Raw genomic sequence first — 26,242 nt, 5'->3', positions numbered from 1 at the left:
CTGTCGATACCTAGTCATGAAATAAAGAAAATATAAAACTTTATATGTAGGTTATTTTTTATGACATTTTCAGTGTAAAGTTGACTTTTGTATTATGTTATTAGTATATTTAACAGGACATTCTGTACACTGTTTTCAGTCCTCCTCCCAGTAAAACATATATATATAGAAAATATGTTTCTTTGCACCCTAACTACTCGAAGACTATTGGGTAATTCTCAACCAAAATCTGTATAAAAACTATAAACTGTAGGAATGTTGTAAGGGGGGTTAAAATTCAACTTCATCCTGTTTCTATTTTTGTAAAGCCTATTGCTTAATTATGCTCACACTGTTGAGTCAATCTTGAAGATTCTTGGCAGACTGATGCTACAGATGTGTTTAATATTCTAAAGGGATTCAAGGTCAAAGTATGAAAGTTGCTGAATTGTTTCTTAAACAACCCTGCTATTTTTATGGTCAGTGATATGTAGGGTGTTCAAGGGTTGTATCACCTCAAAATACTTATTTGTTGGTAGATGAAATTAAATTGTTTTCATTACCTACTCTCCTTTTTTCTTTTGTTTTAATCAAGTTTTTCTTGTTGTGAGTTTTGTCCTCACAGTTTCAGGTAATCACTGCTGTTATTGCTACAGTGGATTTATTGACCATGTCTACAGGAGTGGTACCACAGTTATCAACTACTAACATGAAAACAGTAGAGAACTGCATAATGTCAGATAACATTCTGAACAACCTATGAGTGTCCAGTCATACCAACACCTAGGTGTGTCTGTATAGGTGGATGTGGCATTAGACAGCCTTTTCTCTCCCTCTCTTCCCAGTTATGTTTATCTGTCATATGTAGTTTTGGAAATCTTACCTGGCCTTCCTCCTTGCTTTGTAGACATGATTAATCTGATATGTTGTGTTTTGTCTTTTCTCTGTTTTCCTTTATGATTCTGCCCCTTACCATCCTAGGGGATTAATCTTTGAGTCATTCTATTGTTTTTCATTCTTACCCAGATGTTGGGGCTCTTGCTAGTTATTTTGAGCAAGAATTGCTTTCAGAAATTAGTATTCCTTGTCTCTCTCATACATTGGCTTATCATATTTTTGCATTTATAGTTCCAACTACCCATAATTAGAATCATACTTTTTGAAATTCTTTTACTTTCTGGTTGAGGTTACTTATCTGTCATATTAAGAGTTTTCTGTTGATTATAGTAGTCTCTTTGTTTCTCCCATGGCTTGCTTTTTCTCTTTAGTCCATGTTTCACAGACATGGTTGCTTTGTTGTTGGGTTCTTCTAGGTCATGGTACTCTTTTATTAAAGGCTCGTTTACCTTCCTCTTCATTGCATGTATTGCACATGGACCTTTATTTTTTTAAATCATTAGATATTCAAAGGTTTTATTGACTCTTTGGAATTTGGGGATTGGTTCAGCTTTTCTAAATAACTTCATTTCTATTCATTTCCCCCCCCCCTTATCTCACCATTTGATTTCATTTTCGACTCCCCACCTCACTTGGATTCCATTTTTTGACAGCATCAGTTGGAGGCAGTTTGGGTCTTCTAAAGGATCTCATAAAAAAGGAAATCCTTTTCATTCAGAGTTTACTATTGTCTCTGAACCTGTTCTTCATCATTTTCAAGTTCACCATGAAGTTACACTTAACTTTCCTCCATCAGTTTTCACCCCTGGTTTGTGGGTGAAGTAGTTTGATGTTTTGAATGTGTTTCTTCCTGGCTTCCAGATATTGTCCTCATTTTGTTCATTGTGGATGTGTATTTCAGTTGTGGGCTTTTCTCTTTGAACTTGCCTCAGCTTCCTATGTGATCTACTGAGTGGTCTAGACCTTTGCGTGACTGTGTCATTCCTGGGGCCTTTGTTCACACCATTACACTGACAAATGGCTAATTCTAGTTTTCTTCACAGGCTGACTCTGCCCTACATACTCACTTTTTTCTTTGGAAAGATACTTGGATGGGTTTGTTTTGCAAAGTGGAGAAGCCATTCCTCAAACACTCATTCAATTTTTGACTCTTGGTATGTTTACCAACTCATTTTTCTTTCTGTACCAGATCTCTTCCTTCTTGTTGAAAGCTATGGAATGTTCTCTTTTGGGGCATCTCGTATTTTTTCTTTCTTTTTGTACATGAGGTGCTATCACTTTTGCTGATGTTGACTTTTCTTAAAGCACTCATTCTTTTTGGTCATACTCACCTGCACCATCTTCAGTGAGCTAGAATCATCCAGTGGTGCCTTGTTTGGGTTCTCTTGGATGCTCCTCTTACACTTTTCCACCCTCACAAAATCTGGCCAGTATTACTCTTTTTTTTCCTTTGTGAGACTCTCTCCTTTTTCTTACAGATGCTTCTTCTTCCATCTAAGGAGTATTTCTTAACACTCAGGAGTTTTCACATTGGGGAATTATTTTTTAATCTATTCTCCTTATCAGTCCTTTGGAACTTCTTGCTATTCATTGGATAGTACTTTCCTTTTTACTGGCTCTTTAGGACCATTTCTTGTTTTGTTTTTGCCATTCCTGTTCTTCACATTGTTAGCATGTGACCATTGTCTTTTTCAATTGTTTGTAATATGGATTTTCTATGTCTTGTTCCATAGTTTCTAATAGTTTCTCTATGCCCAAGACTTCATCTGCTTAGGGAAGTAATCTTGATTTCATTCCTCACTACTTTTCATCTATCTCCCACCTTTCAGACCATTCTGATCCTGACTGACTCCTTTTCCCAGTCAGAACCTCAGAAGGTATATGACATGCACTATGTTCCTAGGTTCATTTGTTTCTTCATTGCGAGCTCTTGCTGCTGGAGTGGCAGACCACATAAGCCAGCCCTCCTTCTGAGAGAATAACAATACCAGTCAGTTGAGAGTAGGTGGTATTCTGCTGGTGTTGATGGCATGATGCTCTTCCTACCAAGAATCTGATGTACAAGTGAAAACATTTGTGCCACTAAAAGGCCATACTAGTTGAGAAGGCTTTTTGTAAAAAGAAGTATCTTTTAGAAATACATTTTCAGTTTAAGAAATTATTAACCTGTATTGCTTAGAAATATTTTTAATATTGTTTAAAGGATAAACATATTTAGAAAAATTTTTAGTAGAAATATTCTGTAATGTGTTTGCTTTTGTGATAGCTTAAAATGTCTTTAGAAATAAAGTAGGTGAAATTGGTAATGTATAAAATAACTTGTAATACCATTATTTGTCTTACATGAAATAAACTACTGACAAAGTAAAAACTGAGCAATTTGTCAGCTAAATTTGGATGTAGTAATGAGATATTAGGATGTTTTTCATAGAACTTGTGAAAGCTTGGACAAGCCTGTCTTAAATATATTAAATCACAATGTGAATTAACTTTCATGGTGAACTATGCACACTGTAACTGTGTAGTACGTTCAGGTCAAGATGATTTCTCTTATAGCTTTGAAATAGATCTGCAAAATAACAAAGAGATTCAGTAAGATACTTATTGCATTGTATTTCTGTGTTTCTCTGAATACCTGGCTTTGCAAGAATGAAATAAAGATACTAGACAAAATGTAAAAAACAAAAAGCACAACATTTCTTTTAACATATAGACACAAATATAGTGTTTGTAGCATTTGCATTAAATAATGGACTGTCTCTTGTATCAAACCATTTAAACCTAATGTTCCTTACTTCACAAGTAACATCAGATTTACTTAGACTGACTAATGTTAACCATCTGACTTTTCATTCTCATTCAAATATAGGGAGACCATAATCTTAAAATGTCACCTAATATACTGTTGTATTGTTGAAGGTCACTGCTGTCTACATTCTTACACAATGTGCAGCATTACACCCATATCTTCCATGGATTGGGTAGATGTGACCTCAATAGAATGACAAGGAACAAAAGCATTAGAAACAAAATTTTTAACAGTTTATTATGTGAAAACTGCACATTCTATAAAGTAAATGATATTATTAGCATAATACTATATTTGCATAAAAGGTAGCAAATACATGGCATTTTTATATATCCAACAACTGATTGAACTTTCAGTTTTTTTTAAAGCTGGTGGTCATGAACTTCAATATTGATGGGCTGTAGACAGCAGAAAGATGTGGAATTTCTTTTATTATGCAGTCTCCTTGCTGTTTATTTTTTAGAATCATCATTTGTATAAAGAGCCTTTAATTAATGGTTGCAAGACCCAGTTTAGTTCCTTTTTCCATGTAGTTATTATATTTAACTGTGTATCATTTTCTGTATATTGAAGTTAGCGGATAGTTTCATAAAGCGATAGAAATTTTATATGAATCAGTTTATAAGATATTTGTAAGTTTATTAAAGTCATGGAAATCTTTACATGAAACGAGATGTTATATTAGTACTGAAATATCATTATTTATTATGCCTCCTCTACTCTTGGCCTCCTAGTGGCACAGCTCTATCTTTGCAGTCTCATAATGCTAGAAACTAGCTTTTGATGCTTATGATGAGTAGAGCACACATAGCTCATTGTGTAATTTTGTGCTTAATTACAAACAAACAAACCTCTACTCTTGTTATTTCAATTTTTTGTATCATTAGTTTAAACATTTTATAACAGGGCCATTGTGGGTCTAGTTATTTTTGGATTCTGACAGCTAGTCAGAATAGGTGTTGTTGATTATGACTATCATGAGGTAGTGCAATACCAGTGTTATATAATCAAAATGCCCTTAAAAGTGCGACTTTCTTGAAATTATATGTTTAATAAAGATATGCTCCAAAAGAGATAAATGTGTATATGCAGTCTATTGTATCTATGTAGTAAATAGTAAGGAGTATGAAGCAGTACAGAACTGAGTTGTTGTTTTTGTAATGGAAAAATTAATTTTTGTGTTTTTATAATAAAACGTTTATGTTCATTGTCTTAAATTTTAGTTGGGTTTTGGAAATAATTTTTTTTGTTGATTTCTGGTAACTTTCAGGAACTAACCTTTATTGGAGAGATCCAGATGATGAACATTTTAGTATTTGTAAAAACAGAAATAGGTGAGTTATTTTTACATTGTTTATAGGGGTTACTCAGTGAAGTAAATTGATAAAAAAATATAGACAATTTTACTGTATATTCTTGCATAATATAGTTGAATTTAAAAATTCGTTTTACAGGATTTTTCCAGTTTCCACAAGCCAACCTTCTAGTCCTTTGAATCATGCACATTCAGCTACTTGTTCATGTCCAACAAGACCTTGTGAAACTCCTGTTGTAACAAAATCAACACAGACAGAGCCATTGGTGCCTAAAGTATCTTGTGATAATTGTTTGCCAAACTGTATGTGTCAGAGTGATAATGTGCAGGAGAAAACTTATTTACGTGCTTCATCAGAAGAGATGCCTAAACGTACCACAGAAATATCCAATAATACTCATGAGAGGGAAAAAAATGTTCCTCCTCATATATCATTTGTCCACAGAAATCGAAGTTTCAGTTTTCCTTCAGCAGAAGGTAGAAGCAACTTATCATATGGTGAAGACAGAATTTGTCCTAAGGACTTAGATTGTAATAAAACTTCTAAACAATATTCTCAGAAATCAAAAAATTTGCAACCAGTTTCAACAGAGCTAGATGTCTTAAGATGGATCCAGCATTCTGAAGAAGACAGTAAACCATTCAATAAAGAAGTTAGGTTTGTATGTCACTTAATTAATTTATTCCCATTAATGGTTGTAAGATCTATGAATCTGATATTTTTTTGTAGTCAAAGCTGTACAAAGGTTTAATATTGTTTAGGAATGGAAAATTAAGAACCTTAATGCAGTTTTAAAATGTTGAGGCGGAAAACTGCCTTTCTGTTAGTACAATTAGTTATGCTTGTAGCATTAGAGGTTGCTAATTCTTTGTTATAAGATTTCACCATTTATTTTAGCAAAATATATAGGTAAGTACATAATTATATAGTACTTCAGGTTAAACTGAATTCCATTAAAATGAAAAGATAGATACACACAATAAGAGAAGATTTGACCAATGTATTTATTAATAAGTAATTTTGAGTGACTGAGTTTGTGAGAAGAAAATAGAGTCTGGATACAGTAGTTCAAAAAGTACAATAAACAATGTTTATTATTCACAAGCACATTGTATATGTTTCCCTGATACAAAAGGCATTTGCTTTTAGTGTATTTCTGCTAGTTTATTTTCAAGCTGGCTTTGATGAGGACCTATTCCAGACTAAGTAAACCTTACATTACTTTTTTAAAACGGTAATGTCAACTTACTCAAGGTGACTAGCATGACTCACATGACTGGTCATTACTTTTAGAAAATAAGGGAGGCTGATAACTTTCCAAAACCAGATGACCTACCATTGGAGGACAATACTGTCTACTTCTACAAATACAGTCATACTCCCATGGACAGACCAGGTGTTAATCTAAAAAGAAGGGTAGCTAGAAAGAGAGAAAGCAAAATAAAGACTTTCTTAGCCAGTTTAATATGAAAAGTGCACATGCACATGAAAAACTGACAATTGTTTAAAAATTTCCATGTTACATTAAGAAGATTGAATGTTCATGGTATGCTTGTATACTACAATTATATGTAAATTTACCATACAATAAAAAAAGATTCAGTTTGGCATTCACTAACACAAAATATTTAATAGCTGTTTCAGTTTTTTAATTTGTATGCCTTTTAGTTTTTTACAATAATTGTGTGATTTATTTTATTACCTTTAATAATTAGTTTCTACCATAAAAATGGTCACCCTATTACTTTCTGCATGGTGATCAAATAATACAAAAAATATTTCAGCTAGTTTAGAAGAGTAAGTTACAAATTATTCCAATTCTTGAATTTAGAACAGATGCAAACTCTCTCTTTATTTAACCTGAAATTGACCTAGGAAGGTCTAGATGTTGTTCTCTGCTTTATTAGTAGAAGTGTTAATACCCATACCTGCCATTTTGAGAAACAGAACCCATTTCCATGGAAACAGAGAACTACAAGAAACAACTGTTTCTTGCTATGTTTCCCAGCAGACAGAATAACATACTCACTACATTCACATACAGAAAACCTAGTTGTACTGAAAAGTACTTATAGTTCCAATCTTACCATTCGTTTTCTCTTAAGTACAATATTATTAAGTGCTTGAATAACAGAGCTGAGGACATCTGAGATAATAACTCCATAGAAACCGAACACTTGCTCATTGTACAAAGTTTTATATAGTAAAAAGAACATCTAACAATAAATATAAAAGTATCATTTACAAAATATCGTGCTCTTATTAATAGACTGGCATCATGAACTGGAAGGCATACTGGTGCAAAAATAAAAGAAAATGAAGGGCAGATGAAAAAATTGTGCCACAGCAGAACATGCCATGTTTACTGGGCATAAAATAGTCCATGACAATTACATGCACTTTGACTTAGATAAATTCTGGAAAACAAGAAAAATGAAAGTATTTTTCTATATTAGCACGATAAAACCATTACCAAACAGAGGCTCAGGTCTGAAAATGAGTAGTTTGTGGCTACTACTGGTCAAATTATTGTTCATTCCTCCAGTCATACTATGTTCTCCTAAGTCATCTCAAATAGCACATAAATTCTTGCAAAAAATTAATGTAAGCTTACAAATGTCATTCTTAGATACTTTTGTATGTTGGTCCTCCAAAACTTTCTTCACACTGAATGAAGCAGTTGTTATTTATCTCAGCTTTGTTTTGTTCTTCATCAAGCCTACCTGAACCAGCTATAAAAGTCATAAATTATTGTAATCTATGATTCATTTCATAAGCTGTGAAAAGGTGCATTTTATTTGTTGTGAAATATTTGTAGTGTATAGCATATAAAAGAAAGTTGCTTTTTATACAGTTACTACCTAAAAGACAAGCATATTTGTTGTGGGAGTGTACAGATAATATGTATATAAATATATAATGTTTTAGATCAGATATTATTTAAAAGCAGTCCTATCTGAAATTTAAAATTGCTACATAACAGTACACAACTTACATTAAAAAAGAAGTCAGTTATGTTTCAATAAGTTTCATAGACTTGTTAAATAGTTTTTACTTAGAATCATATTTTTTGTAATACTTGTTATACTAGTATGTTTGCAATTGGTAAAAAAAACAATGCTATATTTCAGAAGTGGCCAAACTTGCTTAAAATAAGAGCTACATACGATAAACTTCAGATATTTGAGGGTCACAAGAAATGAACAAATATTACACAAACGTTTTTATTATTACATGCACATCTTGTTACATAAATGTTATATAAATATTAATAACTACATGTACGTAATAATATTTATTCATATATGTAGTTTTTAAACTTAATTTGTATTAGTTTCAATAATCACAAAGTACACAAATATATACCAAATGTTTTCAAAATCCTGGCTGATTGTTGTTTTAACTATATTGAGCATATTTAATATGGTAATGAATTATGGAAAAATATGCACATTTGCATTTCATTAACATTAAATGAGACTGGCAAAAATAAAAATAAAAGGGGTGAAAACAGATATTTTTAATGGTATTTATTTGTCTTTATCTGGTCAAAACATGGAGGAAAATATGTAAAACAGTAAAATTAGAGATATTTTAACCAGATACTACCTTACAAAACTTTAATCTTATCATAATAAGTTTCTAACACAAACAGACATTGATACAATTATTAGGCTATTTACTGCTAGTAGAGGTCTTGTGAGTTTCTATCTTGGCTTGAGTCATTGAAATTTCAGCTAATATGTTGTTAAGGCTGTACAAATTAGCTGCATCAGATGTTGATTTGCAAGGATTGCATGATCATTCGACTTCACAAACTTCATTACAGAGTAGTGATTCACAACAGTATGTTGTGCTGAAAATTGAGATGAGTCACACACTGGTTTTCTTCAGTTCAGGATATTTCATTTCTGAACTCAATTGTAGAATGGGATTTATGGATCATCTTTAGACCCAGGTCCTCCTGTAGTTCTGTTAATTCCATTTCTACAGCAGATGATTCTGTAACCAGAAGTTTGAGAATTGGACAACCATCATTGATTACATCAACCATGAATGGAGTTACAAGAAAGGCAAAGCAGGGCTTTAGCTTCTGCAAGTCCTCAAACCTGTCTTGGATATTATCAAGCAGTCCTTGTAATTTAATTTTGTATTCTTCCAGTTTGTGGTCTTTTATTTCAGTATCAGTATTTACTCTCCTTTTGAGATTGGGAAAGTAACTGAAGTTTCTTGAAAAAAGTCTTATTTTATTCTGAAAGCTGAAAATTGTCTGAGTAATATCAGAAACAATCTTATCCTTCCCCTAGAGTGCCAAGTTAAGAGGTTGTAGATGATTCATTATATCAGTAAGGAGCATTAGATCTTGCATCCATTCATCATTTCCCAGTTGAGGATAGAATCTTTTCTTTTTTTTCAAGAAAAGTAATAATAGGCTCTAACAGATCCACAAACCTATTTAAGACATTGCTGGTTGACAGCCACCTTACAGTACAGTAGAAAGAGACATCACTGGGTTTATCTTCAAACTCCAGTTCTTCAATAAAATTTGTGAACTGTCGAGGGGTCTTTCTATTTAAGTATATGAAACTGACAAGTTCAAAAAACAAAGTTCATAACATCTTCATACTTGAAGTATCTGGCTGCCAGGTGTTCATGATGAATGATGCAATGAACAGGGAGAAACTCCAGAAAGCTGGGACCACTTTTCATAAGTGCAATTAATCCTGCATTTTTTCTCACCGTTGCAGGTGCTCCATCTGTTGCAACACTGATGAGTTTATCAAGTGGAATAACAGCATTTGTTAAGGCTCTGTAAAACACATTTTTAATGTCAACATAACGAGTTGTTTCTTTTAGTGCCACTAATTCCAACATTTCTTCTTTCATAGTTACATCAGGGGAAACATAACAAACAAAAGCCACCGGTTGTGGGTTGTCTTGTATGTCTGAAGATTTGTCAAGGGCTAAGCTGAATGCAAGGGAATTCTTTAAATCATTCTGCATTTTGCCTGCAACATCAGCATTAATCTGGGAGATACATTTCTCTGTCGTGTGGCGTGAAGCTATTGTTTGTGCTACTAGTTGCTGAAGTTTTGTGTTATTTGGATCTAACACTGCAACAACTTCAGGTATATTCTTCTTAACAAATTCACCATCAGAATATGGATATTTAACATAAGAAATATTCCATGATATAACAAAACTAGCTTCAGTTGTTGTATCAACTTCCTTACTGAACATTATTAATAGTGTCTGTTGGCTATTTAGTGATGATTTTAACACAACTCGGTTTTCCATAATTTCGACTTAGGTGGATAATCAGACAAAAAGTTTTTGTTGTAGCCACAACTAAATTTCATTTTTTTTTAATCTGTTTCTTAATAATATCTGAGTTTTATGCCCTTCCAAATGAATCTGGTTTGATTCAGATTGGGGAACAATTCGGTAACACAATCACATGCATGTTCATTCCCATAGACAATTAGTTCTCTCATGCACAGTACTTAAATATATGAAAAATTGATATTTACCCTTTAGATAATGCATGCATTTGTATATTTGAGTGTTTTGTTATATTGTCTTTATGCATGTTACATATGTCTTCACAGTTTTGTTACATAATAACTATGCCATCATTGTCAACAGAGACAGATCCAATCGATTCGAAGCATCCTTACAGGTCTTCTTCACAATGCTGCCGTAAGACTTGACAACTCATCACTGCAAAGCTTTTTCTATGAGGCGATGGCAATTGTAAACATCACCCCTTGGCAGTCAAGAATCTCAACGATCCAATTCCCATCATGCCAAATCATCTGCTCACTCTTATGACTGAGCCAGTGATTCCTCACCCAGGAGAGTTTGTTACATTCTCTTTCAGAAAAACCTTTAGGGCAAATGTCCCCCTTTTTTTTTATTCAGAAGGGACTAGAGGAAGTCCCTTTCCAAAGCTGGCTCTCCAAAGTCAGTAAAGAAGCTTCAATCTGGAGACATTGGTTGAAACATCCACATCCCAACACAGTGAACTCCTCTTGAATTCAAAGGCAATTGGGAATGTACCTATTGAGGTTACCCCTCATGCTTCCTTGAATTCATCATGAGGAGTTATTGTCGAGAGGGATTTGAAGAACCTCTCGAGTCAGAGATTCTAGCTGGTTTCTCCACTCAAGGAGTTTCTGCACTGAGACACATCTCCACTTGCAAAGATGGAGTTACACTGCAAACAAATATCCTCGTTTTGACATTTACATCACCACGTGCACCTTCCACCATCAAGGCAGTTTATCTAAATTGCATGGTATGGCCATACATTCCAAACCCTCTCTGATGTTTCCAATGTCAGAGGTTTGGCCACTCAAAGACATCATGCCATGGTTTCCTGACATATGCTTGTTGTGGTGGTAAGGACCACAATGTCTACGAGTGTGATACAGACCCACATTGTGTCAGCTGCAATCGTTCTCACTCTTCCTACTTTCATTGTTCTCCTAAATGGTTGGAGGAAAAAGAGGTGCAGCATTTAAAAACAACTCATAACATTAGTTATCCTGAGGCTTGGAAATTGCTGTTCGCCACTTCATCTTGGACATATGCTGCTGCATGTCATTCCACAACTACAGTGGGAGTGCAGACAGATCTCTCTGTGCCTCCAAGAGAATCGTTCTTAAAACAAATGAAAAGCCTTTTGACCTCCATGGTTAAAAAAGTTGATGGATCAACTTCTACACCCATTTCTGTTCTTCCCATACATTCCAACGAACTTCAAGATCCACATCCTTTGGTTTCAAATACAGGCATTTCTTCAGATACATTTTTTTCTCCCACCCCAAGATTCAAAACAATCATTTTTTTTGCATCCTCAGTCACTGGTATCCCCTTCCAACAACATAGGCCTGCCCAATCGACCCAGGGCTGGATCCATGGAGGTCAATAGACCTTCTCCGAATAAGGACAGTAAGGAAAAAAAGACATAGTCGTAAACAGAAGGGTTCTCCAGCCACTTCGCCTACCCATCATTAAAAATGGCTACCTTGATATAATGGAACTGTCGAGGTTTACGTTCTAGTCTGGATGACATCAAAACACTGATTGCTTCCTACCATGCTGTATGTCTTTCCTTACAAGAAACATTTCTGAAACCTGCTGATACAGTCACCTTTCAGCAGTTTTCTCTGTACAGAAATGACAGGCTGTGTGATGGATGAGTACATGAAGGGGTGGCATTGTTGGTTGATCAGCATGTGCCCACCCTGTCTTTGTCACTCAACACACCCTTGGAGGCTGTAGCCATCTTTGTTTCCTTGGGTCATACCATCACTGTTTGTTCTCTCTACCTGTCCCCTGGAGAGACATATGATCAATCAAACCTTGATGCTCTTGATGAACAGTTGCTGTCTCCCTTTCTATTCCTGGGGAACTTTAATGGACATCATCCCCTCTGGGGAAGTGCTGTTATTGATAGGAGGGGTCGCTCTGTAGAGCGTATGCTCTCTGATCACAATCCTTCTCTTTTCAATACTGGTTCTTCCACTTATTTTCACACACCTAGTCAGTCCTTTACCTCTATTGATCTCTCGGTTTGCTCCCCCTTCATTATTCTCCCACTTTTCATGGAGGTTTGACAATAATCCACTCAGCAGTGATCATTTTCTTATACTTTTGAGAGAAACTGGCTGTGGTCGATGCCACCCTACCCATATGCCCCTGTGCAAACTGGATCAGGTAGACTGGTCCAATTTCACTGCTCTCACAGAACTCGATCCTGCCATCGTGAGTCAGCCATCAATAGATGACTGTGTGGCAGTGGTAACTGACTGTATTATACAAGCAGCTGCTCAGTGTATTCCTAAAACCTCGACACGTTTTCCACGATATTCTCATCCGTGGTGGAATCCTGTCTGCCACATGGCTCGGAAGGCTCAAAAACGGGCCTGGGAAACTTTCTGTAGATATCCCACACTTTCAAACCGCATTGCTATCCAACGGGCCCATGCACATGCTAGGTGGGTAAGACGTCAAAGCCAGAAGGAATCTTGGATTAAGTTCACAACTAGCATATCTGCTACTACCAGTTCCAAGGTCATATGGGACAGGATTCGAAAGGTCAGTGGGCACTACAATTCTGTCCCCCTCTCGACCTTACTCTCTGATGGCCAATAGGTAGCTGATGTCCGGAGTATCGCCGATACTTTAGGTGAAGCTTTTGCTGGGTATCTAGCACTTCTGCTTGTTCCTCGACCTTCTTGACCATCAAGACTCGGGCAGAACATTCACCTCTTTTCTTTTGAACTCACTGTCTCTTTGACTATAAGCATCCCTTTACACTGGTGGAACTGAAAATGATCCTTCTTCGGTCTAGCAGTACATTTGTTGGACCTGATGGTATACACTATGACATGCTGCACTATCTCTCTCCTGCTTCTCTTGATATTCTTCTAATTGTTTTTAACTGGATCTGGCAGGAGAATGTTTTTCCTAATACTGGGTACCAGGCTATTATTTTACCATTCTCTAAGCCTGGGAAAGATCCCAAGATTCCTTCAAACTACTGTCCAATTGCTTTGATGAGCTGTCTTTGTAAGACCTCAGAGAGGATGGTTAATGCTCGTCTTGTTTGGTTCCTCGAATCAAACAACCTCCTCTCTCCCACCCAGTGTGGGTTCTGATGACAGCACACCACCACAGACCACCTAATCCGACTTGAAACATCAATCAGAGAAGCCTTTCTCAAACAACAACATCTTGTATCAATATTCTTTGACATTGAAAAGGCTTATGGCACAACATGGAGGTATGGCATTTTGCGAGACCTCCATATATGTGGGTTATGTGGCCATTTATCCATGTTTATTAAAAATTTTTTAATGGACAGGAGATTCCAAGTTCTTGTGGGTTCGACATTTTCCCGTTTTTTTCTGCAGGAACTTGGGGTCCCTCAGGTCTGTGTTTTGAGTGTAATACTTTTCAGTATAATGATAAATGCCATCACTGAACAACTCCCTCTTACTGTTGCTAACGGGCTCTATGTCGATGACTTTCACATCTCGTGTCAGTCATCGAACATGAGATATATTGACCGGCAACTACAGACTGCCCTCAATCATGTACTTAAATGAACTAAAGCAAATGGATTTAATTTCTCTCTCTCTAAAACCATTTGCATACACTTTTGCTGCCAGCAGGGTATTCACCCTGATCCTGAACTCTGTATCGGTGAAGTTTCGCTGCCAGTTGTCCCTGAAACCAAGTTCTTGGGGCTTATCTTTGACTGTAAGCTGACCTTTATACCACACTTAAAGCAGCTACGGGGCAAATGCACAAGAGCAATGAACATCCTCCATGTCCTCTCTACCATAAATTGGGGAGCAGATCGATGTTTTATGTTAAAGATTTATCATGCTCTTATTCGATCGAAACTCAACTATGGATCAATGGTCTATGGCTCTGCCAGACCCTCGGCGTTAAAGATGCTGGACCCCATTCATCATCAATGACTTCGAATCTGCAATGGGGCTTTCTGCACCTCCCCAGTTCAAAGCTTATATGTAGAATCTCATGAACCTTCTCTGCACCTTTTCGCCTTCGCATCCAGGCGCAATTGGATCTGCCCTTGGTAACATTGCAGAATCCACTGGTCAGCCCATCCCACCATGGCTTATTACAGTCCCCAAATGTGACCCTTCTTTAAGTCATCTGAGAAAGGCAGATACTCCCGATTGGAAGTACCATCTTTTATTTACAGAACATCTTTCTAACAATCTTTCCATTCCAATTTATATGGATGGTTCCAAATCAGGTAATTCTGTGAGCTCTGCCATGGTTTGTCGCTGTTCGTTGGTTGCACGCAGAATCCCATCTACAGCTTCTGTGTTCACTGCTGAACTGTACGCCATATCTCTTGCCCTGGATCATATTGAAGCTAAGCAGTACTCCAACTGAACTATTTATACTAACTCACTTAGTTCTCTACTGGCCCTGGAATTGCTTCACATTGGCTCACACCCTGTTCTCGCTGATATCAGAACCGACTGGCCCATTACTCATTAACATCTACTTCTATTCAGTTTTTCTGGATACCAAGCCCTGTTGGTATTCGCGGGAACAAGCTTGCAGACACGGCAGCTAAATCTATCTGCTCTGGCACTATCACCACTGTGCCTATTCCATACATGGACTATGGTCCTGTATTTAAGGCTCGGCTCCGTGCCAGCTGGCAGTCCACTTGGAGTAAGCAATACGACAACAAGCTTTTCCAAATAAAACCCAATATTTGGCTTTGGCTATCTAGCTTCTGTAAGGTTCGGAAGGAGGAAGTTATTCTAACTAGACAACGCATTGGTCACAATTTTTTAACTCATCGTTTTCTTTTATCTGGAACTGTTGCACTAGTGTGTAGTTTGTGTAACACTCAAATCACTGTAAGCCACATTTTACTTTCTTGCCATCGTTATGACTCAATGACGGCACTATTTTAAATATGTTCTGTCCCTGGGTTTGTCCATAACATTGGACAGTGTTATTGGTGACTATGACACTGTCCACCTTGATAAAGTTTTTAGTTTTTTAATGGCCATTAATCTTTTTAATCTCATTTAAGTGTTTGATATTTATTCATTACACCTTTTAATTGTGGTTCCCTTTTAAGAGTCTCAATCTCTCTTGTTCAATTTGAAATTGGAAAATGGCCAGAACATTAAATAACTCGACGCCAGGACTGGAAAGGTCAACTTCAGGTGACTAACGCTGCTGTTTGACCTATCTGTTTGAACTACTCGTTAGTCGTCCTGGTGAGTTGTTATTACAATTTTGCTGCATGTCTTTTACCACTTTTATTTCTTTACCTTTTGGTACTGGCCATAATGACACATAACCCAGAACCAGGACTGGAAAGATCAACTTCAGGTGACTGACGGTGGTTCTTGTACTTACCTGTTAGCCTTCCTGGTGGGTTATGATCATTACCATTATGCTACAGAAAGACCTTTACAACTTTGTAGACTGGATGTCAACGTTGGTTTTATGCCATTTATGTTTTTAATTGCTGTTTTGTTTTTACCTTCATTTCCTTTTATGAATTTTACTACATTTACTTTACTTTTACCTTTTTACCAGACATTTGGCTAATTATTATTACAATTTTGCTACATGTCTTTTAAAACTTTTATTACTTTACCTTTTGATAATGGCTGTTATGACACATAACCTGGAACCAGGACTGGAAAAGCCAACTTCAGGTGACTGACAGTGGTTCTTGTACTTACCTGTTAGTCTTCCTGGCAGATTATGATCATTACCATTATGCTAGAGAAAGTCCTTTACAACTTCTCTTACTCTGCTTTCTCTCTTAACGTTGTAAACTAGGTGTCAACATTGGTTTTATGCTTTTTCTGTTTTTCAATGATGTTTTGTTTTGCCTTCATTTCCTTTTATGTATTTTACTGTATTTAATTTACTTTCATCTTTTTACTGGACGTTTGGCGCAAATAACCTAGCTGCTTTATGCCATAAAACACTGAATCAATCAACCAACCAACTCTGATGCTTTCAAACCTTTTTAAAGTTCATATAGTATACAGTGTTGTATGTGTGTCTTGTTTGTACTCATTTTTTAAGTCATTATAGGTTAAAATTTTGTTCCAAAGTCTGTAAGTTATTCTGAAATAAGAGGTAAGGTTTATTAATATATTGACATTGAAAAAAAGGCATAAATATTTTTCCTAAAAACTTAACTGAAAGTGTATTTTCATAAGTTGGTTTAATATGAGCATATCTTGTTTGTTTTGTACTTGTACATCATAATGTACAGACTTCAAAATAATTTGTATCTTAGGAAAAGATATCTATATTTATGGCTGCATTATATGGAGCTGTTTTGAATGTAAGATAACGATTGTTTTTCACCTCTCTTGTCATTCTTTCCATTTTTATTTGTTCCTTATTTGACTATAAGTCTTTTTAGTATGTTGAAAACTATATTTTTATCCTTAATTTCTGTGGGTTTTCTTTATATTAAACAACTTGTAAAGAAATTGTTTTAAATATATAGAAGTTATAAATTGTAATGCCATGTTTTTAGTGCATAAAAATAACCAGTTACTAAAACAATGTTAAATTTGTTTTACATATAAATCATTAAGTAAACATTTTCCATCTCAGATACCATAAAACCCAGAAAGTTTGAAAAAAGGAAAACTGTAAGTAAGTTATGTTTACATGAATGTTAAGTGTAAAAATTCTACTGTTTATGATAGGTTCTCTGAATATATCAAGGGAAGTTCTGGACTTGTGTGTGCAATAATAAAACAACTTGAAAGAAGATCAAAGGTTAATGTGGTCAAGAAGACAGAAAATGCCAGAAAGGTATATTATGTATGACATTTCACATGTGTAAGTCCATTTTAAATAAAGATATATTCTTCACTTCTTAGTGCCCCTAGTATGTTTAAAACTGCATGGCCATTAGGAATATACACTTTTAAAACATTTAACATTACATACTTAAATGGGGAGATATTGAACAACTCTTAGGTTAAATGCTTTGAAACGTGTTCCCTTCTAACCAGTGAATACCAGGCAAATATAAACTTGGCTGTTTTGAGACAAACCAATTATATTAAATTGTTCCTTATGACATTTAAAGTGCTCTTATTCTTTTCTAGAAAAAGCTAATGTAAATCTTGAACATTTGTTTCTATTGTATTTACATTTTTACAATTTATTATAAGTATAAATCATATTTTTTCAACTGATGTATTCAATGTGTTCAGTATCTTAACACTTTTTGTGATACTTTCCTGCCTCTTCTATTGTTTTCTCTCTCTCTCTCTCTCTCTCTCCCTTGAAGATAGGGCAGAAGAAAAACAAGGTTTATTTATATAAACATGAAAATATGATATTGAAATTTATTTCTTCAACTTTATATTCTCTTAACTGAAAAAAGCTAGAACATTTTATGGTAGTTAAATATGAAATTTGTATTCTCTGCCTGAACTTTACACTAAGCAGTTTTACTTTAATAACCAACACACACCTTTTTCTTTTAAATATTCAGAGCTCCTTTGACATTCAAACTTATTAATACCAATTTTGTAAACTTCTGACATAATTACAAAATACAAATGACCATTTTTGATGCACTTTTCTTGATAGGAGAAACGTAAGAAGCGAAATGGGATTTCTAGAAACAAGAACTTTACACCTAAGTTTATGGAAATGTTAGAGACAGAGTCAGACAGAGCTCGTGATGGTATGGAGAGTGAAGATACTGATCTTATTTGCTCAAACGTAATCATTTCACCAACAGTTTCTAATGATTCTGCATTTCCTAGTGTTTCTGACAGCTTCTTAAGGTATTTAGGACTCCATAAGGAAAGTCCTCATAGGTATAGTATTTCTTAAGTTAAAAATTAAATATGTATATCTGATTCAAAAAAGTAATGTAAATTTAAGACAGTTTTAGCCTCATAAAATAATCACATATGTATTATATTAGAACAGCAATTTTTATGGCATAAAATTTTTCAAAGAATAACAGTTAAAGGAGGAATATAATAATGCCACAGTAATAATCAAGTTTTAATGACAGCATTTGAATAAATAGATAAGTTGATAACTACAGTTCACAGAGTATTTCAAGCTGAAAGACTATATTTTATGATGCATTTTATATCTATGTGGAATAATTTTTAAAACATGGCATAAGTTATGTTCAACTGATGACTTGTTTTGCATTTTTAAAAAGAAAAATGATGCATAAAACAAATTAGTTCATAGTTCAAAAATTACTTATTTACTGAATAATTATATGTTTAATATAAAAACATTAAACTTTTCATAATTGCACGGGTCCTTTAATGAATTTTGCTTAGTAGTTATTAAAGGTTACTTGTTCAGAGGTTATACACCTGTTTAGTTTCTTGAAAAGGGCAAGGTAATTTGTAAAATTTATAGAACATACTCTAGTTAGTCACAAAATTCTTTCGTTCATTATGATTATTAGATTTAAATTAAGCCTTTCAAAACAAAATTTAGTTGTTTATGGAATTTACTTTTAACAAAGTTTGTTATGGAAAAATTATTGAAATCAAGTTTTTATTTAAAAATTTTATTTATGATTACTAGATAAATTTCTGTTGCTTAAGGAATAGATTGAAATAAACTCTGAAATGTGCTGAACTTTTGGAGTTGTGATTTGTGTTAGTACTATAACTTTTAAAAAAAAACTTGTACACTAAATTCCTTGTTGTTTTTTTTATAATTTAACAATAACTTCAACTTATTTCATGTTCACAAGTGACACAAAAACATGTAAAATACATTACTGTAGGCTCAATGTTATTTTAATTACCTAAATAAATACATACATATAAATATGTCCTATATGGTTATCACATTGTCAGTACTAAGAGATGACAACTATTACTTGAGACTATAAGTGTTTTCAGTTAAGGCATTGAAAGAAATAATTCGTTAATTATCAGTATAAGTATAGTTATCTTGTTTTGAATATTAAACTTATAACAGGTGGTTTGTTGAAATAGCATAATCTCTTTTAATTATATGCCTCAAAAACCTATGAAACTTTATTGAAAAAGATACATTTAAGACTAAATTTTCACAAGTGGTGAATTTTCAAACCTTTAGTAATAATTGTAAATGATAACAAATGTTTAATATCAAATTCTGTCCATGTAATAATGAGATTTTGTTTTTAGTGGCATTATAGGTCAGAACATGTTTGCTCCTTCAATGCAGTTACATAAATGAAATGATACATGTAAACTGTATGCATTTATGATGTTAATAATTTAGCAGTTACTATTTTGCATACATTTGATAATTTACATTTGTGAAAGTATTTAGCCTCCTAGCTGGTAAAAACTGTATTTTTGTTTTGACAGTTTATCTTTTCTGTACTTGCATAGTAAAAAAAGTAAGATGGCTTCTAAAACTGCATGTTGATAATTTAATAACTTGACATACATGAAGTATTAAATAATTTAGTTCTGTTAAAATAAGTATATATCACAACTGACACATTTGTAGCCAAGAACCTTGATAATTTTTAAAAGCAAAAAACATGTAACCTGATCTCAATAAAATTTTGAAAGCTCAACTGGAAGTATTTTTAACTTAGTCAAATATAAAATAATATGATAACATGTATTCACTGCACATGTTCTTTCTCTACAATTTTATAGTGTATTTAGTTGAATAGAAGTATTGGATGTGATTTTAGTACAACTAAAAATAAATTGTTTTTATATATTATTATTATTATTATAAAAATGTGTGTAAATCAGATTTACTAAATTACAGAGATGATACTTTAAGTAAAAATAGTTATTCACTTAAACTGAAAATTCATGCCACTACACCTTTAGGAAATATTTATGTAGTCAAGTCTTAAATACATTCTGATTAGCTAAGTGATTTAACTTTAGCAAGGACATTCATTGCTGTATATTTTTCCTAATTGAAAATAAAATATGTTAAGTATTTCCATTGTAACTGTATTGTTTTGTTAATATATATGGCTGCAAGATTAGTAACATGTAGCTCTGAAAAATAGCCATGTATTTCTACTTTAGGTATTACATTGCTCACTTGTAACATTGAAGTTATTTAGTCAGAAATAATACGACTGAAATTAGGTAAGAGAATACCTAATTGTGATTTCACATTATAAATTCCATTATCAAATGAAGTATTCTCTTAGCTAATTTATTTGTAAAATTGTGGTTCTGGCCTAGAAAATTTTAAGCACAGCTAGAAGTTAATGATATGGAAAGAAATTAATTTCTGTTATATTAATGTGTTGTATTATCTTCAGAAATGAACACTTCAGTGAACAGGAAATTGAGGTAAGAGGATTTAACATCTACCTACATCAGTGTAGTAGTTGTAAAACATAGTTTTTCTTTATACAAATGGATACTATCAAAATCATATTATACCTTAAAGAGTACTGTCTTATTTTGCTAACAGGCAGGACTTTTGTTTGTTGTAGTTCACAGTAGTTGTCAGTCTGTGCATTTATTCATTGCAAATATTTAAATGTTTATTTATTTTTCTATTATTATTATATAAGTTCTTCATTAAGTTCCATCAGAACATTGTATTTAATCAGTATGTGTGTTTATTATTAAGCTATACATTAGTAATTGTAAAACTTGAATTTGAATAGATGTTATTAGATAAATTATATATAAAGTAATAAAAAATGTTCTTCTCTTCTCATCTAAAAATCAACTATCTTTAATAAAAATGTCTAGTATATTACTTAGGTGCATAAGTATATGATTATTAACAGAGTTAATTATAGCCACACACACACACACACACACACACATATATATTATAACCATAAACGTTTTAAGCCATAAACAAAACACATTAATACGAAACAAAATATTCTGCATATTTTTAAAAAGGATCCTAGGGTACAAGCTATAAGATGGGATTATAAAATGTATCCTAGGTTTTGGAGGTGACTGTGGAAGTAGGACCCACATTGCAGTGGGGATACACCATCTATCAGTCTTAACCTCCAATTCACTAGTCTTACATTAGAAAATTAGAAAATCAAGATGTGAGTTCTCAAGCCCACAACATCCCACATCTATATTACCCTTCACTGCCTGCAGACAGTTGTGAGAAGGTGATTGCTCTCCCAAGTTAAAATAATAATAATAATAAGATAAATATAAAAAGATGAAATATGAAAAATAAATAAAGAAAATAAAATAAGGTAATACCAGTTGGGGGTAAGTAAGATAAAACTTACCTCTTGAAGTTAGCATTCCTGCCCCCAATATGGTAGAGGCACTAATTAACCCAACATCAGTAAAGTGATAGTTTACACAAAACTCAAACTAACGTGGCAGGGGTTTAGTTTAAAGAGAGAAAGATCAGAAAATTTCTCTCTCCAACTGGGATGTTTAGGAACGTTGTGGTTCCTCTTCATCCTCTTTCGTGGAAGGTTATTGAGTTTAGCTGGGGTTTTTGTTTTTATTTTATTTTAACTCTTTTTGGGTGAAGGAGTGAAGTTGGTCATAATTAACATTATTCATGAGCGAGGCAAAGGTAGCACCGGAGAAAACAGCCAGAACTCGTCCTGAAAGGCAGATGGCATAGTAAATGTGAACGTAAACGTGAAACGATACGACCCGATTCAGGGCATGGCAATAAAGTTGCCTTGGCTGGGATCTAAAGATCCAATGCCTAAGATTTTGCTGTGGGGGGGGAAATGGGAGTTCCCTGAGAAAAACCCACTTTCACAGGACAGGCACCGAAAGAGTTACGTGTCCTGTGCTCGAGACCTGAAAAAGAAAATACATAATATGTACGTGAGGTTTTGCCCTTTAAGTACTTTGTTGTGTGATTTGTGATTCCTGAAATATGTTGTATGGTGAAATAAATTTGGTTGGTGCACTGGTTAATTTATAGAGTGATGCAGTTAGTTTGTTTCTGTGTTCTGCTTTTGAATAGCATCTGTGTGGCATTTCTGTTAGTCTATTTCTTAGCGTTGGTAAGTTACTGATTTGATGTATAAAACTTACTGGAGTGTATGATGGTAGTCTGAATGCAGATCTTAGTATTTTGTTTTGTTGAACTTGGATTTTCTGGAGTGTGTTATTTGACATATTATATGTGACTTGACATCCATACTCTATTAATGGACGGATGTAAGCCTTGTATATTTGAATAATGGTTTTTGGTGAACATTTTGAGTGTTTGCTGGTTAGAGTCATTAAGTGTGATATGCGTTTTCTAATTGATGAGTATATGCTGTTAACATGTTTTTCCATGTGTCAAAAGTGATACCAAGGAATGTGGTGTGTTTGCTCATGTTAATGGGCATATTTCCGAGTGATAATTTTATTTTTCTAGAGTTTTTCTTTGTCTTTTTTAGTTTCCTGTAGAAGTTGATTGCTTGTATTTTGGTTGGATTTAAAACTACTCTCCACTTGTTACTCCAGTTCAAGACGTTGTTAAGTGATTCTTGCATGCGAGACATGGCCATTACTGGGTTTCTGGAGGTGCTCCAGATAGCAATGTCATCTGCATATTGTGAATTATGAGTGTATGTTAAATTGGGGAAAGGTATGTCACTGACAAAAATAATATACAATAATGGAGAAAGGACTGATCCTTGGGGGACTCCTGCAGTTATATTGAATGATTTAGATATAGTTTTATTGACTTTTACTTGTGCTGTTCTATCTGTCAAGAAGTTTGATATCCATTTAAGTATAGTAGGATTTATTTTTAGATGAGTTAATTTGTACTTGATGGCATTGTGCCATATGCTGCCAAATGCTGATAAGTGATAGTTTACTGTGACTGTCTTGCTTTTATATGTGGCTTAAGGTGTACATCTGCATTAAGTAGTGCTAAGTTTTTAGATGACCTTATTTTTAACTTTAAATAATTTTGGATGTATTTATTAAATTTCTCTAAAATATATTTTTTGCATACTTTTAGTAATTAAAATTTTATGGTAATTTTAAAATTCATTAGTAGTACTACAAACAGCCTTTTCCTTTCATTTGATTTACCCAAGTGTGGCCTAGTGGTTAGAAAGCTTAATAGTGAATCCAAGGGTTAGTGGTTAGTAATTCATTACTGAAAACCTATTTTACACCTTGAATCTATGGTGTGTTTAAATCTAAATGATTAATCTGTTGAGACCAGTGTGAAAGATAATGTTGATTGCTGTTGACAACCTGCATTCTTTCTTGTCTGTTAGTTAATAATTAGGGATAATTATCTGTAGATAACACTTCATAGTTTTGTATTACACTTTTGTACAATATCCAAAGATTGTTTTCTGTATTAGATACTGATGATATTATTTTCACTTATTTTACAAAACAGCAGCATTTAATGCTTATTGATGAAAAATTAAATAATTCTTGTTTATTTTCTGCTCTGAAAGCATACACTATTTCAAGAACCCTATGTATATATTGTTATTAAATGTCTTGTTACTACATTGAAAATAAACAAAAATTATTTATTTTTTCTTGATATATACTATTTTCATAAGCATATACGTTTTTGTGATCCAATCCCTGCTCTGAAAGCATACACTTAAAATAGTGAAGTTTTTATTTAGAGATAGTATTTGGCATTAGTCATTATAATTATGGTAAATGAAATCAGGAAATATTTTTTAGTTCACAGATGGGTCTGGTATGACCTGGTAGTTAGGACACTCGTCTCTCAATCAGAATATCACAAGTTTGAATCTTTACACCAAACATGCTTTCTCTTTCAGCCATAGGGATATAATATAAGTGATGATCAATTCCACTTTTCATTGATGAAAGAGTAGCTGAAGAGTTTGCAGTGTTTAATGTTGATTAGTTGCATTCTCACTATTCTTTTACTTCTAAATTAGAGTGAACTAACCTATGTAGTCCTCGAATAGCTCTGTACAAAATTCATACAGGCAGAGTTCATTAAAGTTCATAAAATTTTTACAAGTTGCTGATGATCAATGTTTTTGTAAGTTATTTACTGATGGCAAGTGATATTATTTATACATTTTTATAAAAGCATGCACAAGCTCCTACCCTCCAGCATATAGTTTGTTTGCTCATGAAAATGATAAAATAGTCAATGATTACCTGATAAAGGTTATAGGCATTACTTGAGAGAATAAAAATGTGAATGGCAAGTATATGGCACTTGTGTAATCTTTTTTAAAACAATAATATTAACAGGAGATAATAGTTTGAAAGTGTGTTGTGTATCATGTCATATTAAAGGGCTTTTGGTCATATCCTATAAATTGAAGGTAAAAGCTATGAAACTGCATTTTTCAGAGTAAATGTGGGAGTTTGTTGTTAGCATTTAAAATAGACAAGTTGACTTTAAGCAAAAGACTTCAGCTTCAACGAAAAAAGAGGAATATTGCAGAGAAAAGTGTTGAAAATGCAATCCAAACTTTGAAGGCATCTTTAAATGTAGGTTTGTCTTTTTTATTAATGTTATTTACAGAACATTTCTTAAATGCTTGATTTAATTAAAATTAAATTTCAATACTTACATCTTACATAACATATAAATGTTTGACTTCTTTGTTATATATCTACTATAGTTAAAATGTGTATCAGAAGCCTATTTGTAAACATAAATTATATTAAACATATTGGATAGAATATTTTATAATCTTTTTCTAACATTCGGATGAATCTGATTTGCTTCATTTAGTTATAATCTATATTGCTAACTAGATTAGATTCATTTGAGTTGTGTTTATGGAAGACTCTTATAGAGTCCATTTCTAATATCAATAATGTATTTTTTTTTTAGAGTTTTTGTATACTCCATAATTATTAGTAACTGATCATATTTTAAAGCTTTTCTTACTCTTGCTTGCTCACATTGCATGACTTAACTGAAATTGAACCCTGACACTAAAAATACAGATATAATAAGATATGTATATATTACATTTGCTTTAATGTTGATATTTTTATATGGTACACAGTTGTTGTTGTTTTTGTCCTCACTACTTAATTTAAAGGAAGTTAAGTTGGATTCTCTACTTAGTACAAAGCAACATCAAATACTTGGTGCTGTATGTATATTTTTTGTTTTTAAAATGGAAATTAGGTTTTGAATCTAAGGTCCTTTCCTTATGGTGGTGACTTCTGAAAATTTTTGGCAGGGCTCCTGCCCTTCACAATTTAGCACTGCCCCATTAATTAAGTATAGCTGTTTAGGTGGTGGAATGTGACGACAGGTTACTCTTCATTTAGTCAGCAGTTGTAGATTGTGGTTAGGGGTGTAGGAATCTTTGGTCTTTTTTGCATAATAATAATAAATGTAGACTTATAGATACGTATTTCGTTTCAAAGTGTTCAAGTTCAATCATCATTGCTGTTTTCAAAATTTGAATGTAGACAATATTTTAAACATAAGACACATGGTGATTAGAAATTAAATTTCACAGTTTAGCTCATTGAATCTTATAAACACTGTAGTGTAGGAAGGTGAAATTGCTTAGAAGTTTTAAGAGTATCATTTGGATACAAATTCTAAATTCTCAATTGTTGTTACCAGGGGTATCACCATGACTTGATATCTGATAATTCACAGTATTTGTTGAAAATATGCTCTCCCAGCATCCAGAATGTATTGCTTCCATAACACAATGGACATTACAGCAACAATGTACATCTCAAATAGTATGCCAGCCACTTCCCAGACAAATGCATTATGACAGTGA

The 26,242-nt window shown here is 33.6% G+C and overlaps 1 protein-coding gene across 1 annotated transcript in view; it reads left to right on the top strand.

Moving 5' to 3' along the window:
• The window catches only part of LOC143236195 (uncharacterized), a 35,475-nt gene that overhangs the window by 7,725 nt on the left and 1,508 nt on the right, over window positions 1-26,242 (top strand). The window contains exons 6-11 of the mRNA XM_076474487.1: window positions 4,956-5,019; window positions 5,140-5,658; window positions 17,253-17,361; window positions 18,151-18,383; window positions 20,834-20,864; window positions 24,834-24,974. Of these exons, the coding sequence (XP_076330602.1) occupies window positions 4,956-5,019; window positions 5,140-5,658; window positions 17,253-17,361; window positions 18,151-18,383; window positions 20,834-20,864; window positions 24,834-24,974 (1,097 nt within the window). The remainder of the gene's footprint in view (window positions 1-4,955; window positions 5,020-5,139; window positions 5,659-17,252; window positions 17,362-18,150; window positions 18,384-20,833; window positions 20,865-24,833; window positions 24,975-26,242) is intronic.

The sequence above is a fragment of the Tachypleus tridentatus genome, chromosome 13 (assembly GCF_004210375.1).
Source record: "Tachypleus tridentatus isolate NWPU-2018 chromosome 13, ASM421037v1, whole genome shotgun sequence".
Taxonomy (NCBI): domain Eukaryota; kingdom Metazoa; phylum Arthropoda; class Merostomata; order Xiphosura; family Limulidae; genus Tachypleus; species Tachypleus tridentatus.
This window is presented reverse-complemented; position numbering and strand designations above follow the sequence as displayed.